General features: G+C 37.4%; 2 protein-coding genes and 1 long non-coding RNA gene across 9 annotated transcripts in view; 1 reads left to right on the top strand and 2 right to left on the bottom strand.

The window, feature by feature from the left end:
- The window catches only part of LOC110841414 (putative 3',5'-cyclic phosphodiesterase pde-5), a 37,088-nt gene extending 26,581 nt beyond the window's left edge, over positions 1-10,507 (bottom strand). For 4 of the 6 annotated variants that reach the window (XM_087351801.1, XM_022086940.2, XM_022086941.2 and 1 more), the window contains exons 1-3: positions 10,242-10,372; positions 9,690-9,810; positions 7,363-7,485 (exon numbers count right to left, since the gene is read on the bottom strand). In XM_087351801.1, the coding sequence (XP_087207927.1) occupies positions 7,363-7,485; positions 9,690-9,810; positions 10,242-10,352 (355 nt within the window). In that variant the 5' untranslated portion in view covers positions 10,353-10,372. Of the gene's footprint in view, positions 1-5,141; positions 5,310-7,362; positions 7,486-9,689; positions 9,811-10,241 lie in introns of those variants that run through there. The other 2 variants (XM_087351802.1, XM_087351804.1) reach the window with 2 other exon arrangements.
- LOC110841416 (uncharacterized) lies at positions 5,277-15,935 on the top strand. 2 transcript variants are annotated; one of them, XR_015535933.1, is made up of 2 exons: positions 5,277-5,367; positions 9,664-15,935. It is a non-coding gene; the product is annotated as an uncharacterized LOC110841416 (long non-coding RNA). The 2 variants fall into 2 exon arrangements; XR_015535934.1 differs by lacking the exon at positions 5,277-5,367 and adding an exon at positions 5,377-5,998.
- CalpC (calpain C) overlaps positions 12,718-16,224 on the bottom strand; it is a 33,532-nt gene continuing 30,025 nt past the window's right edge. Inside the window, exons 14-18 of the mRNA XM_022086948.2 lie at positions 15,403-15,461; positions 14,289-14,436; positions 13,357-13,473; positions 13,087-13,145; positions 12,718-12,924 (exon numbers count right to left, since the gene is read on the bottom strand). Of these exons, the coding sequence (XP_021942640.1) occupies positions 12,898-12,924; positions 13,087-13,145; positions 13,357-13,473; positions 14,289-14,436; positions 15,403-15,461 (410 nt within the window). The 3' untranslated portion in view covers positions 12,718-12,897. The remainder of the gene's footprint in view (positions 12,925-13,086; positions 13,146-13,356; positions 13,474-14,288; positions 14,437-15,402; positions 15,462-16,224) is intronic.

Raw genomic sequence — 16,224 nt, 5'->3', positions numbered from 1 at the left:
TCAAACACCACAAATGTGATAGTAATTATAAGTACTCCTATTTGCCTGAGAGAGTGAGACATATTTACTTTAATTAGCGCTGCTGCTTTAACAGTTTAGATTATATAGCAACAGTTTCGAGTAAAAATAATCTTACAAATGTGATATTTAGATATTCTTATAACTAACTCGTCATTCTACATCGTAGTATCTGGTGAAGAGTGCGAATTATGAAGCTCCTTACTGTGCAATTTTCTTTAGTCTGTAAGATTTGAGGTTTACACAGCGGTGAGTATGAAGATTTCTGTCTTCTGGGTTGTTGCGCTGTGTAGTATGGTAGATGTCTACCAACGTTTCAGAGGTCATACAGCGATGAATCGCCCTGATGACGGAGGCAATATGACCTCTGAAACGTTGGTAAACATCGATCAGATTACAGAGCGCAACAACCCAGAAGACAGAAATCTTCATACTCATCGCCCTGATGATGGAGGCAGTATGACCTCTGAAACGTTGGTTAACATCGACCAGACTACACAGCGCAACAACCCAGGAGACAGAAATCTTCTTTCTTTAGCCTGCTGTAACTTCATTCCTATTAGGTCCAAATATTCTCCTCAGTCTGTGTTCTTCCTTTAACGTGAAAGGCCACGCTTCTCTTCCACATAAAACAAGAAATAAAATTATAATTTTGCACATTTTCATCTTCTCGTTGTCACATAGCAGACGAGAAGACGAAAGTTTCTGAAGTGCGTGGTAACAAGCGTTTCTCGAATTAATCTGCTCTTAATTTCTTCGTGAATTAAATTTAGATTCGCTGCATTCGTTCCAAAATATATGAACTTTGACACATGTTCAGAGAATTCTGTCGTGTAGTCTGGTGACGAGATACGAACTTACTTCTAGGTCAAATCCTTACTAGCACCTATTAGAGGTTATGTGTTTGTATGTGTTACGTGTTCTTTGCGATATTTATGTTTTTATTCTATAAACAAATATAATTAGTGGGCTTACAGACCAGAATCTGATGCCCCGTTCAATTCCAGTCCCTCTTTGTTTTCTTGGGCCTTTCTGAAGACATATTATGAAGCAAACTGAAAAGAAATGACGATAAAGATTTTCCTTGTTTCAAACCATTCTGAATAGAAATGCACGAGACAAATGTTTACCTAAACGAACTTTACTATAGGTTTTGTTTAAACACATTGTAATTAGCCTAACTAGCCTCATTGATACACCGAATTCAATAAGAATGATGTGTAATACTTCTTTCCTAATTGAATCATTTGCTTTCGTAAAGTCTATAAACGGCCGATGTGGTATCCCATTGTAGAATTTTGTTGTTATCACAACGGTGAGTCTGAAGAGGGCTGTCTTCTGGGTTGTTACGCCGTGTAGTCTGGCATAAGTTTTCCTACGTTTCAGATGTCCTTGCTGCCTCCATCATCAAGTCACAGAGTATCCTGATGATGGAGGCAGCATCTACGTTCGAAGCAAAGTATTTTGGAGGTCTTCAATTTAATTAATAACATTTTATCTGATGTCTGTATTTCATTGGTGATTTTAGTTTTGTAAAAGGCCCAGTAAACGTCTTGGAAGCCTCATCTGTGTTGCTTCCATCCTTTCAGCGTTCGCTATCTGTCGTATTTATCTTCCCCATAAGTTTGCTCCAAAAATCCTTCGTTAGAAATGTCAATAACAACGGGTTACTGTGTTTCCGGTCACACTTAAAGATGCGAATTGAGACTGCCCTTGGGCCCAAATCCAATACTCGGCCCTCTGCCTAACGTAAACTTGAAAGGCGTCCAAAAGAAACAGCTGTTTGAACGTGCATAAACATTCCTGTGTCTGAAATTGCCACTTAGCACTGTAAGAGAATCCATGCTTAGGGAACATTAAGGTAAAATGCACTCCCCTAAACCCGGCGCCAGACTATTCACCAGAAACAAACGAGGAAAGATGTAGGCCTAGTGGAGTTTAAAGTACAGAGAGCTACCAATTTCTCATTCGCCTTGATGCTAATTCCTTGTAGACACAAATCTGTTACTGCAAGAACAAATAAATACCAGAGATATACAAATATTGATAGAGCACGATAGGAAAGCAAGATGGAGTCAATTACACAATACAGATCTTCAGAAATAAACGAAACCAAATAAAAGATGATGAAAAGGATACGAAACGCAGAAGACCTGGCACTGAGCTGCATTATCAAACATGGCGTAAATAAGACATAAGACGTATAATTTCTTTAAGGAAAAACAAAACACGTAATTTCAATATGCAGGCCCCCATTCTCACCGTCCTTGTTAACTTTGTGATGGTATCAGTTCATTCGTGGACTTGTGACTGCGCAGTGTTGCATACAAAAATGTTTTACATAAAATTGCGACTTTATGACCACTCTGCTTATAATAAAAGGAGTACTGAACTTTATTTTGAAAACATTCCTGAAAATACTTCATTAGTGAGAATTCTTATCCGCACTGAACAAGCATCGATTTTACTTTTCCCCGTAAAATTCTGAAAATGGAGCAGATTCTAGACACCCCTCAGCTAATTATGTTTAGCCTTGATTTAGGAGTCGAATGGCGACATCTCATTTTACGTTCAAAGTAGAAGCAGAACCATCTCCTTTTAGTCGTCACAAACAATAATATGATATCTTGTCACGTGCCATCAAGTGTTACTCATTTGCAAGCGGCGCTTACGTCACAGTAGAGCCACTTCATATTCAACACTCTTTGAACTGGCTTATGTAATGTTGCGCCTTGCCAATTACGGAGCATAGCACATCTGTGCCTTTCTTAGGATCCAGCAGTGAGAATCATTGCCCAAATGCATGTATTAATACTTTTCGCTAAATGTCAGACGGAAGATAAAATTAGTCGGTTGCATGATGGAAATTCAAAGAGGGATTTCGCAATTTATATCAGTCATCTAGTATTGATAGGACAACGAAATAAGGTGGCTAAGGTGGACTGAACAACTTTGCGAAATTTCATTAAATAATGTACAAGAAGGCTACACGTAAATATTTAAATGGAATTTCACGTTGGTACCTTATGAAAACTAACCATAATTCCTACCTTATATTACAACAACCTTAACACGTTTCTCGCTAATTTCGTATCGCACAAAAATACGGTAGTTTATATAAAAAAACTAACTAAACCACTTCTACTCCGAGATCATCCAAGTACCGGGTCAGAGATGATGCCCCTAACTTGGAACCGAGGGAGTACAATTATAAAATGCTGCTTCATGACCAGGTGATAGATGCGTATGGAGCAATGGTGGAATGATTGTTAGCGGGGAGGAGGGGCAGACGAACTCGGAGAAAACCCTGCTTAAGTGCCACTTCGACCTCCACTAATCTCACCTGCGGTCACCCGGACAACGCGTTTTAATTTGTGGTTTTATGTACTCTAATGTTATGTGTCTGAAAAATCTTTGTCAGAATTAGAACTCTGGTTCTCAGCACCATAACATCTCAGCTTATGATTCATGTGGCATTTAACGACGCTTTTCAAATTAAAATTCCGAGATGGCGACCGTCTAATAAATTATTGCAATTGTGAGTACAATATTAGTATTAGTACGTGTTAAAAAGCGAGATTTCAGGTTCTCGCGGAAGCAAGTATGAAGATGGTAGTCTTTTGGGTTGTTGCGTCGTGTTGTTTGGTAGCAATTTATAACGTGGTTAATTTCTTCCTGACTACACGGCGCAACAACCTAGAAAGCAGCCATGTTCATGTTATAAACACTTTTACAATGTTGTACGGAACAATTTTGGACATGTTCTTTCATCCTTTCTGCCTCCTTCATGATTCATACAGATTTTGTGCTAAAAGTGTTAGAAAACATAGCATTATTACAGAAATTAATAATCAGATATCTGTAACTGGAGTTCTCATGTTATAAAACATGGCGACATAGTCAAATCGGTGACGTAATGCTATGGTGACCAAGAAAAAGGTTCCCTGTACTCCGGACCTCAACGGAAAACAATTTAACTGAATTACAAACGAATGTTTACTGAGTTGTTTTGAATGCGCAAGGCACGTGCAGATAGTTTATCTACTTTGGATATATGCGATGGAGTGGTTCGTTGAACAATGTGACTACATTATAAATGCGTATTAGGAAGCGCAGTACGATCACAGGGTCACGTATTTGTCGTAATAAAAGTGTCAGGCGCACTGAAGTCAGATTAAATTCTATTCGCAATCTGTTCTTATTTGAGGACGCTGTCTCAATGGCATTATAAAATAAGATGACCAGAGTGGCAAATAACCTCAAATAATGAATTTGAATGTGTGTCGTGGCCTGTTTAAAGACGCTGAACCTGTATATGCCTGAAAAATGCGTAAGAGAGGCAGAAAGTGTATTATGATGTCCGATAACCTGATCTCGAATAAGCGAGTACACCTCCAGAATGCAATTATAAAGAGTAATTGCTACACTAACATAGTAACCGATAAAGCCTGATTAATGAATCGGATGGTCACAAAAATTTATACTTTTTATTTCATGGCAGGCTGAGCGAACTGTAAATATGTCCGATCTTCATATTTTGCGTATCCAACTTGAATCCCGCCCAGTAACTGTTATCCTCACTGATATTCCTCAAGTTCTTAAATCAATCTCGAAAACGGAGTTCGACTTTCCATAACTATAAGAAAGGTGGAAAAAATTGGAAAACTGAATTTAAAATGCATTCTTTGTGATTTTCTATCCCTCGTTGGGTTTTCTATTGTGATGATTCTTTTTTATTGTGGTGACAATTAACAATGTTTGCCAGAAAACATACTCCATGGAGCAGGGCCTTTCTTGAGAAGGTAATAGTATGCTCAGCTACTCACGAAATTCCCCATGTTTTATGGAATCAGAAGGTTCACTACCTTGTACACAAAACCTCACTACCAGTCCCTGAAAAATTTACCAGAAAAATGTTTTAATTTTCAAATACAAAGTTTTGTCCTTGATTTATGTTCTTAAAACGAGGATTAAGTGTAACCGATATGTTATTTCAGCTCCGAAAGTATCAGCCACTTACTGAATCAACTTATAAATATAATGCCAAAGGCATGTACGATGCAGACTATTTATATAATCTTAGTCTTCTCCACTCACTCTACTGATTTCGTTAACAAACTAACCTGGAAGTGTGGACGTCATCGCAAACTTTTGGGCGTTTCTGTGAACTGTGGGCTTCAAGGGAGATACCACGGTGGAGGAACCGTGGTACGTTGGTCCTGTGAACACAGTCAGCTTGCACTGCACACTCACTACAAACCGCACTTTGCAAGAGTGTGACCTTGTTTTAAAATAAACACGGATGGTTAGTCTACGGGAATTGTCTCAGGATGTGGATACCAGCAGACAGTAAGTAACCTATCTGCTTCCGCGACAAGAGTTAACAACAAGGGGCACAGCGCACATACAATATTTTTGCAAGACAGGTTCACGATACGAGTTTGTTGCTTCATAAGGGATGAGTAAAGCTACTCGGGGTAGAATGGAAACTGAACTGTCTCAAAAGGAAATCTGTGTATAGACAGACGGAAAGTTTCTCTGAGAAACTGAAAATGTTAAATGGAAATGGAAAGACACGGAATAATTTAAGAGAAAGAAAAATAAACAAATAATCAACCGAAAGGAAAGAAACAAAGGACGAAGAAAGAAAAGAAGAAATTCAAATAAACAGAGACGTAGAACATCAGGTGCTAATGTGACGAGAGTGACTAAATGGACTTGTTCAAAGCAGTCGATAGGTCCACCAATATTCGGCTCGAACCCGGTTACTTGACATTTACTGAAATGTAGGAATGATATACAATGTGACCTAAAAATTACTAGGAGGAAGTGGGCGTGGCATACTGCAAAGTTGTACCCTGGTGTTCGTCAGAAAGGACTGAGAAGATAACGATAATTATCGGTTAGTCTGTCCCGTCCGAAACTCGAACCGGAAAATTCGATTGTACGCATACGAACAATACCACTGCTGTTTAAAAAGGTAAAGTCGGTCTAGTTTCAGAGCATGAACTTTCATAACCAGCTTGGTTTCTATTAATATTATTCAGCGTATGAAAAGAGTGTAAACATTCAGTTCATGTATCACCTCGTAATTCCTCCTCCTCGTAAATTCTACCCCGTCTTCGTCCAACTTCGGTCTAAACCTCGCTAACGCTGCCCCCGTGTTAACTTGGGCCGTATTGTTTTTCTCGTATTTCACTGTTTATGATATTGCTCTTGGACACCATCATGGAATCAAAACGTAAATGTGAAAGTGATAATAAAGCAAAGAAAAGTTTTAAGCCTATTACATTAGATGAGGAAATGAAAGTTCTAGATAAGTTGCGGGGTGGTATGAGCACAGCAGTCAGCATGCAATTCTGTTGACATTTTGTTTTTTAGTCTAACTTTCCGTTCACATTTTGCTTTAATGCTTAACTTATCGACTTTACTTTATTGTGTTTATTACACAGCCTGTTCATAAATAACAAAACATAATTATTTTGACTTTATACGGCTGTATCCCCGTATTTTCATTAATCCCATGCCATATTAAGTCCGCCCAACGCGGTTTCACCGAACGCGACGCTTTCGAGTAATGTATTACCCGCGTTGGACGAGGGTTTACTGTATTTCTGCACGCGTTGTACCAATAAGCGAAGCTGTTAAACACACATGTTTCTGAAACTGCAAGAGGTTTTCAACGTCAAAGATTAATGTACGTAGTTTTATTAATCACATAAAATTTTGTACACACTGAAATCCCCAGCCGAGGGTTTATCCAACACGCAGATTAGGATACCGATTTATTTCCTCGATAGCAGTGTTTCCCAAAGTGTGGAACGTGAAAAGTTTCAAGTGGTACGCCACAGTAAATAAATTACTAAAATTGCTTCAGAGTCCTACCTACTTTTAAACGAACACAGACAAAGAAAATTCAACAAATTCGTGAATACTAATAAAGAATTAATTTTCTGGAATTTCTTACCTTATCTAACAGCCTTTTTTAGTTCGTACCTAAAGCTTCAACAAAATGTGGTTTGACCGCTTAGAGTTAACTACTTCTGATACAGGTTGATCGAAAAGTCATGAAACCCATATTAAAATATTTGTTTATGATTGCAATTCGAAACAATTCGATTGGATTAATAAACACACATGTCGGTGTGACTATACATGAGCCCACACGGGTCTCGCCATGTTGTAACCTACTCGCGCCAGTCCGTCAGTTGTCGTTCGACAGTCGAAGTGCAAGACTGGCCTCAAATGACATACTGTAATTATAAATCGGTTTGACACTTCAGCGTTGATCTCTGAATGTAAGACTGCGTTTTCGGAGACCGCTGATAACGTGGCGTGACTTACTTTGAACAGGAGTGGAGGCGACATCTACGCGGCGAACACCTCGCGGACTCTTGGAGCCAGAGGCTTTTAGAGAAGGCGTCGAGGCACGATGGTTCCTGCTCTGCTTGCACACACGTGAGGGCCCTAAAAGCAGTTTCGATTGGCACTCCATGATTGGGGTTGTGATCAAAGTGCGCGGATGCATGCATGGATGATGCAAGGTCGGGCAAATCCATGGATGGATTGACGGATGTGTTTTCGGGTGGATAGGTTGGTAACTCGGTGGTAAGCTGAATAACTCTGGTATCAAGGAAGATTCTGCGCTGGTATCTTTGCATAATGGAGTGTGTGAACTGCAGACATGATGTATTTCATATGCCGAGACGTTATAAACAAGTCTATAAAATCTGTATGAAACGCGATGGTGTGTTGGAGGCAAAGTTGCGCGTCTGAGGACTTCAGTATATTACACCCGAATACTACGACAAATGTTATTCAGAGTTGGAAACTAAATTGTATTACTGATAATAAAAATATAAGGTAGAAGAACTAAAAAGAAAGGTCTCCAGTTTTATCAGACCTCTTCCTTACTCACTGAAATGAAGGATTACTGTGGAAACGTTAAAAATTTTCTGAATTACTTTTCTGCATAAGTTAGATAACGTACGCATGCTTAAGCAACCATTTATTATAGAGTTGAGGACGGGTGAAATAGAACCTATTTTCATTTTCTATCTCAGAAATGAATGAAGTAGATAAACTTTAATGAAGCCGTACGGTGACCTGATAATAAAGTTTAATTAACACTGCAAGAGCTTCTGATGACTATATGGCCATTTCAGTTTTGTTTGAACGCAATCTGGCACCGTTATGATCGTGTGTGTCACAAGCGACTGGAAAACAGCTGATACCATTTTTCATGCAGTCACTTGAATGCGAGTGACATTGCCACGTGTTTGCTAACATAAATAAATTCCTATTACTATGATTAATGATTTATACATTTGGTCCACTTCAAAGCATCAAAGTGACGCCACAGGCAGCAATGGGTTTTAGCATTCAGTATAACATCTAAATTCTTCCTTAATTTAAACAATTTTCAAAGTTCGCATTCATAAAGTAGGTAAGATTTCGTGGTTCTGTTCAACGATAATAACATATTTGCGTGAATGATTTAAACTATATAGGGAACGAAACTTGGCAACGCCTTGAACTTCTATACTTATATTTTTTAAGCTTCGCGAAGATGGCAAATGGCTGCATATGAGAATCGTATTTTTGTAACAACCCTTAACTATTTTTATCCAAATAATATTTAAAAAGTCAGGTCCAAATTCATCGAAAAACACAACGCTTCTCCATTACGAATCGTATGATCGGTTAATGCTGTTTATGGACATAATCTCTACCAATTTTGGGATCATACAAAACCCAGCAATAAACTCTGCAGATAAAATGCATAACTGGGTGGTACAAAAAGTTACCAATGTGATTTAAAATCTTAAAGGTTAGCACAAGAAAGAGGTGGATTCCTTCTAAAACTTTTTTCCCTGCAAAGAGCCTACCTAAAACGACAAAACATATATCCCATTCGTATTAAGGCTCACTGTTCATACCTTCAGAATACAGCAACTTCTAATCATACTTGGACTTTCTGACAAGACTAACAGTGAAATCGTTCGTATTAAGTTTAGTGATTGTTCACAGACAACCAACCGACTTAACAAAAGAATCACGCAATAAATGTAAAGTCTTAAATATTTAACTGTAAATGTAAATCTGTTCAAACACTAAATTAAGCATATAAGCTTGAATAGTCGCTGGAATTACAAGTAGGCGACTTTTCTTGGGAACAGTAAGAAATATGAACATTGAGCGCAAAGCCTCTATTCCGAGACCGCAGTCTGATTTTGGTAGACGTGTACCACTTGGGTCGTTGGCCTTTCAAAACGATGTGACACTGGGTTCGAGATTTCAGAAAGCAGTTAATTTATTGGTGAAGTCAAATTGTTTATAAGATTATTTTCGTCAAACCCTTAAATTAATGAACAGGTATAATGTTTCTTAACAGCAGTAAGTAAAATTGCACTGTTACACGCTATGGAGGCGCTTGGGGGAGAGTAGTTCAGCTCCTACTCGCTCTTCAAGTCGGAACTAGATGGGATGTGAATAGTCAGTGTCACGCTCCGGCAAAGATACCCAGGTACCAGTTGGACAAGAGGCTGGGTGTACCCTAGAGCCGAGGCTAGAGGCTAGAGGAAAAATCCTTTGATTCGAAACCTGGCCGTGAAAGAATTATTACTAGAAATTATTCTTTTGTAGGTTATGTATCCCGATTCGTGACCTACCTTGCAGAGGCGTGGGGTGAACATCGGATGAGACTTCCTGCGAGGTCGGCGTCAGAGCACCACTGACCGTGACGTCAGCAGTGCTGTGTCTTCCTGCCACAGGGTTGAGAACAATATGCACCTTGAATGAAGAAGATTGACTTGGCGTATGTAACATGATGCAAGAACGGAAATGTGTGCTGCAGTCTAAGCGCAAAGCGCATCCTCATTGGTCATAATGGTCTAGAGTTGTCAACAAATTCAGTCCTCACTCAGTATGGCCAAAAATATTTGTTCTTGTGACAACAACGGAGCGAGTGCGCCAGAACTATGTGTACGTTTTCTAACGGGTTCTGTGTTGTGCTGTCCTACGCAGTACAGCATTTGCAATGGGCCGATTCCCCATCCAAGGAGTCCTCATAGTTTCAGATAAATGTCAACTAAATTGAAACAGGCCACAAGGCAGAAGTTGCAGATTACGACGAAGAAAATTTTTTGTTATATCTGTTCAGAGAAATAAAATATTATGCGTAAATGGACTGACCCACGTAACGTCTCAAAGAAATATTTTACCTTAAAACGAACGCTGTCCTGTTCAGGTTTATGCAACGTAGATGGTGTCCTCTCGTCTTCATTTTCTTCAGTCAATTCAGGCAGAGTGGCGTTGTCTCTCTTCAGTGACATTTCTTCTAGTGACCAGTAGCCCAAGCGTAGCACTCTCGAACTAAGAACACCGACACAATAGTCGTACGTAATCAGTATGTTAAGTGGTTTTATGCAAACTAATGAAAAGACAGAACCCCCTTGTGTGACGCATGCGCCATACAGATACAACAAGAAATAACTGATTTATATCCGGTAAAGAGCGAAGTTAATTGCTCTGGACAGCATATTGCTGCAACTTCAATATAATACGTACACAGAAAGTGCGGGGGCCAGTTGGCATGATAACAAGTAGGTCATCAAGTCTGTTTGTTATTACATTGTCACGTTTTAAATTAAAATGCGGACCAATCAGTTACAGTTGTCTCTCACTCCAGGATGTGATTTTACTGTGAAGACTATGTACAATCTAGTGGATCTCATCCCGAAATTCCTGAGGCGTGAAAAATATCTTAAGCTCATAGACTGGTGATTTAAGACGCTAAAGTCATGGGTTGGAATCCCGCTCGGTACATAAATGTCGGTCCTCCTTTTAAGAGTTGTCCTGTGTTGGTACACGCCTGGCAATGGGCTGATCCCTCACGCAGGGCTTCCTAATGGTGAGTAAATAAATATACAAAATGTTGCCGACAATAATAATTTACTGAGACAAAACATACCGCAAAGACAAAATCAAAATAAACGTGGCAGCCAAATCAGGATTGAGTAGAAATTGTGCAGAGTCAGTGGGCTGGTCACTCACTACTTCACGACCAATACCAAGAAACCTCCGAATAGGAGGCGGTGGAAACCCACAACAGGGTTGCAGAGCCGAGAAACAACAACAACAACAAACGTGAACAAAGCTAAGTATATATTCATGTCTTGTCATCATATTGCACAACAAAATCGCAAATACAAAGACAACTAACAAACCCTTCCCAAACGAGTCGAAATTTAAATGTCTGGAAGCAAATGTAACAAATTCAAATTACATTCACGGAGAGCAGATTCAATCCAGGGAATTTTTGCAACCATTCATTCCATATTTTGATATCTTTCTGTTTCCCACATAAATAACAAAAGTTGAAAATAATTGTACCTGTTGTTTTTAACTTCATCTCACCACAGACCGAGTATTTGGATGTAAGAAAGGGAGAGTAAGGATGTTTATAATGAGACAAGCTGTAAGATCTGTACTCCTCACAAACTATTAGCCTACTAGAGTGATCAAATCAAAGAGGACGAGATAAGTGAAATGAGTAGAACGTGTATCAAATTGAGAAACGTGAAAAAGTGCTGAATTGGAAACCAGTTACCTTCCTGTGGAGAACGCCGGTTATGAAAATTAAGTTACCCATTCACTGCCCCTGAACAGAGTCAGCAGACAGGTCACCAGACGTCTGCACTACTAAACTGTCATTTGGAATATAGTCTGTGTGCATTTCTCGAGACACTCCCATATAAAATTAAAAGTCAAAGAGTCAATATGAATGTCATGTGTGTGTGTATATATCAAGAATTATCATTACTAAATAGTAAAGCTCTAGTTACAAAATGCAGAGGTTAATGAAAGGCGTAGGTTACAGGAATTTTAACGCTTTAAGGTTTTTCTTACCCCCAGATGCCACCACTCTATGAGATGCTTGCTTATTTTACAACAAATTCTATATTGTTTTCTATTATCAGCATTGCTTTACATTCTGTATGGGAAGCAACCTCTAGAGTGATTAAATAAGATACAATACAAATTTGTTTTCAGACCTTAGTTAATTTATTGCAGTAGAGGTCTTGTGACCATGGTAGGAACACACACACCATGCCTTGGTACAAGCCAAACCCTGGTCAACCAGTCCTGCCAAATGTCAAAGATTCAGAAAGCTAGCAGAAATTTCCCCATAAAACCAAGACCCATATCAGTCTTTAGTTGTGTTGTGGTATGAATAGTTCGTTCATTCTATTATGTACAAACCTATAACTGGAGTTTCAAACATTATATTTCCTATGTTGACAGGCATCGGAATCTTTAAAATTTACAGAAAACAAGTTATACAACATCTGGAGATTTATTAGATGTAACTCCATAAATTAGACTGTTTCTTGAGAAGCTGACAGTCACTAAGATGTTCAAACAATTCCATAATTTTATTGAATACAATATGTTCACAATAGCCTGCCACTAGACTCTACCTAAAACCAGTTGAATTCAATCCAAAATGTATTTCCACAAGATACATTTCAATATTATATAAGAAAATACAAAAATAACAAATGCTGTAGCATTAATCTAAGAAATCTTTTTGCTATCATGAAAATGATAATGAACTGTTTATTAATATCCATTAAAACAAAGTGAAAAGATGGGAAATTGTGTCACGTATTAGCTTATAAAAGAGCATCAACAATATTCAACATACATATTTAATGTCTCATTAATATATACACTATACACAAATTACACAATTACACTGTCATACTTAAAATATTCATAATTCACAAACACACACACTTTCTCTGAAATGACTGCACTGACTTGAAGCTTTGGGAATCATTTTATTTGCAAGCAGCAGTGTCCTTGAAAACTATGTCAACAAGTCAGGGAAGATTTCAGCCACTGAAATACAAATAAAAATCCTTAACCAGTGACATAATCCCGACTGCCTTTCCCAACATTTCATTTTTCCATATTTATAAATTGATAATACCATTTCTTGTATGACATACCGAACCATAAATTGCACATTTATTTATAGTAGAAAAGACAAATTCACTTTACCTCTGCAAGACTTTGTTTTATACTCCCATTCTGTAGTGGATCCTTTGATTCAAATAAATCTGTTGACAAAAATTGTAATATTAATGTAATGAATTTGAACAAATAACTAGTCTAACTGAGATTTAACATTGTTAATGGCTTCTTTTTAATTAACCCCTTCTCAAAATTGAAGTGCAGGAATTCATAGTAATGAGCAAATTACGGCTGACTTTCATGTCTTCCTGCTAATTTTACCGAGTTCATTATGAAAGCAGATCACACATTACTTACTGAATGCAACACTGAGATGTAAAATGGCAGACACAAAATCCCCAAAACGAAGTGTTCCATCTTTCCTCATGTAGCGAAGAATGAGAATTGAAAGTACATCTGTACTCAACTGGAAACCTGAAACAATGTAAATGAATTGCATGATAATATATTTTCTAGAATAAGGAGATGATAAGAAGTAAATTAATACAAAGGAATGTAATATTATAAATGTAGCCATGAAAGTCAAAGATCTCTAAGATATATTAACTTGGCACATGTAACAAAATTATAAGACTTGTCTTCTTCTAAGTGTAAGTCAGCATAAAAAGGTAAAGGCTGAAATGCAATGGACTGGAAGCTCCTGATTATATCCTTAAAAATAATTTGAATATGACAGTGATGTTGTATTTAATGTATAAAATTTGGTAACAAATTATAGTAACTGAAAACTTTGAGTTCATACAGCAAAATAAATCAACTTCAAGGATGAACAGAGTACTAATGTGACACTAATGTGCTGTTTTATTGAAATATGTAATTGTAAGCAAACTTCTCAATGAAAGAATTAAAATAATCCAAATGCTATCATCTTTAGTCTTGCCCTTAATCAACCATGTTATTATTGTCAAAAGTCACAGCGGGGTAAACGGAATTCCTGCTTTTAGTTTAGGGAGGTGCCAGGTTCAAGTCTTGAATCAGAGACCAGCTATATTGACAAAGGTTTTACATTGCTTTCCTCAGTCCCTACAGGCAGAGAAAGTAACTTCAATTAGGCCATGACTGTTTCCTTTCACATTGTTTAAATCACAGTTCCCTAATCATCTGATACATTTGATGCTGTATAATCTGAGATGTTTAAAGTTTTGTTACATATGGCTACAAATAAAAAAATAAGCACAAATCATCATCATCATTAATATTATTATTAGAGTTAAGTACAAACCACATACCCACTTCCAATAAGGCATCTCTAAGTCGTTCTGCTTTTAGTATCCCTGTTTTCTCTCTTGTGTGGTTTTTGAATGATGTTTGCCAGTATTTCAGGCTGCACATTAAGTCCTTGAAGTCACTGAATTTTAGACGACCACTTCCAGAGGTCTGACATGTTAAGGAACTGAATCATGGTCTTAATGTCCTTATTGCATGCTTCATGTAAATGTTAACAATTAAGAATATCATAACAAATTAGTAAATAAAATTAAGTAACTGCCAAATATTTTCAACTTATAAAGGAATTCTGATTTAAGATTCTTGTGTTAGGCTTCACCTGCATTTACGGTTCACTTTTATTGGTTTTGACCATATAAATAATACACTACATTTAATCATGGAATATACGGCATGAATGGAGGAGATGAGAACTGTACACAAATATTAGTTGGAAAATGTGGAGGAAAGAGACCACTTGGGAGATAAGAGAATATTATTAAAATGAATCTTAAGCAAACAGAGTGTGACACTACAAACTGGATTCATCTGACTCAGAATAGGGTCCAGTGGTAGGCTCTTGTGAACATAATAATGAAACTTCAGGTTTCAAAAAAGGCGGAACATTTTTCCAGTGTAGTGACTATCAGGTCCTCATGAAGGAATTTTCTCCATGTATTAGTTTTTGTTCTCACTGTTCTAGAGATTCCCAATTTAGTGCTTTAGTCATATTTAACAGTCAAATTTTTGGTCCCTGTATGAAAACACATTTCAGTATTTTCAGAAAACTTAATTTTGTAAAGTGTTTTTAAACACATGCAGCACACAGAAAACACTAGACCTCCTTTGAAAGCTTCAGAAGTGAAGATGTTGAAAAAATGATCACTGAGGAAAAGACAGGCTAGGTGGAGAGACAAAACTGAGAGAAGATATACAAATTAAGTTACTTAAGTGTGGATGCAAAAGAGAGAAGACTGTCATAAGATAACCCACCACCAGAGGATGTTGAAAGTAATGATGATATCGTCACAGGTTCACCTGCATAAGGTACCCCAAGCACAGAAGTTTTATTCTGCACAAAATATGAATGATAACTAGTTGCATTGCACTGTCATGATATTCCATTAGAAAGGATACATCCAATGTAAGAACGACTTGCCGACACACCTCCATGCAGGCACAACTCTTTATGTAATCTGGAATTCGGTAAAAACCTAACATCAACATCTGGAGACCAATGTAATTTTCAGAAGAAATCACAGTGAAGTTTATCTCTTAATCACGTACCATACTGTGTACTAATGTTATCAGACCAGTTAATTTAAATGTGCCATTAATACATTATGTATTGTAAGCAATATTCAATTTTAATACAATCTGTTACATTATATGCATTAAAGAGTTAAACATTCGTTATTTATAAATAACTGTTGACACTGATGTAAAGTTAATTCATTGGTTGTGTAATATAGAAATTGTCTCAAACTTTCTTAGCTGTTCTAAACACCTGGATTTTATATTGTAATTCTTGTACGTTGTACCTTTAGATCAAATTTAATCTTCTAGTATAAATATGGATAGCTGGTTCATATGGTACACATTCATTAGTATTCTTCTGTACAACAAAGACTGTGTGTACATGAGTATGAATAAATTATTTGCTTGACAAACACAGTTCTTCATTTGCAGCACAAGACTCACAGCATGAAGTGGTAGGAATGTTTACTGACAAATTGATGGGAATTTCTTGCAAGGTGACATACTGAACTCAAACTTTTCCATGTGACATGCTTTTTAAGTAGTACACTCTTTTAACCTATTAAAACTAAGGCTCATTTAAATAACATCTCAGAATTCAGTCCTTACCTCAAAGGAAACACAGCATTTCTCCATTACAAAAATCAAATATTTAAAGATGTTTAAGGAAATAATTAATTTACTCTGAGAATCACATGAAAC

Source organism: Zootermopsis nevadensis, unplaced genomic scaffold (genome assembly GCF_977971745.1).
Source record: "Zootermopsis nevadensis isolate Lab colony 2312 unplaced genomic scaffold, Znev_1.0 Znev_ptg000020l, whole genome shotgun sequence".
Lineage (NCBI taxonomy): Eukaryota > Metazoa > Arthropoda > Insecta > Blattodea > Termopsidae > Zootermopsis > Zootermopsis nevadensis.
This window is presented reverse-complemented; position numbering and strand designations above follow the sequence as displayed.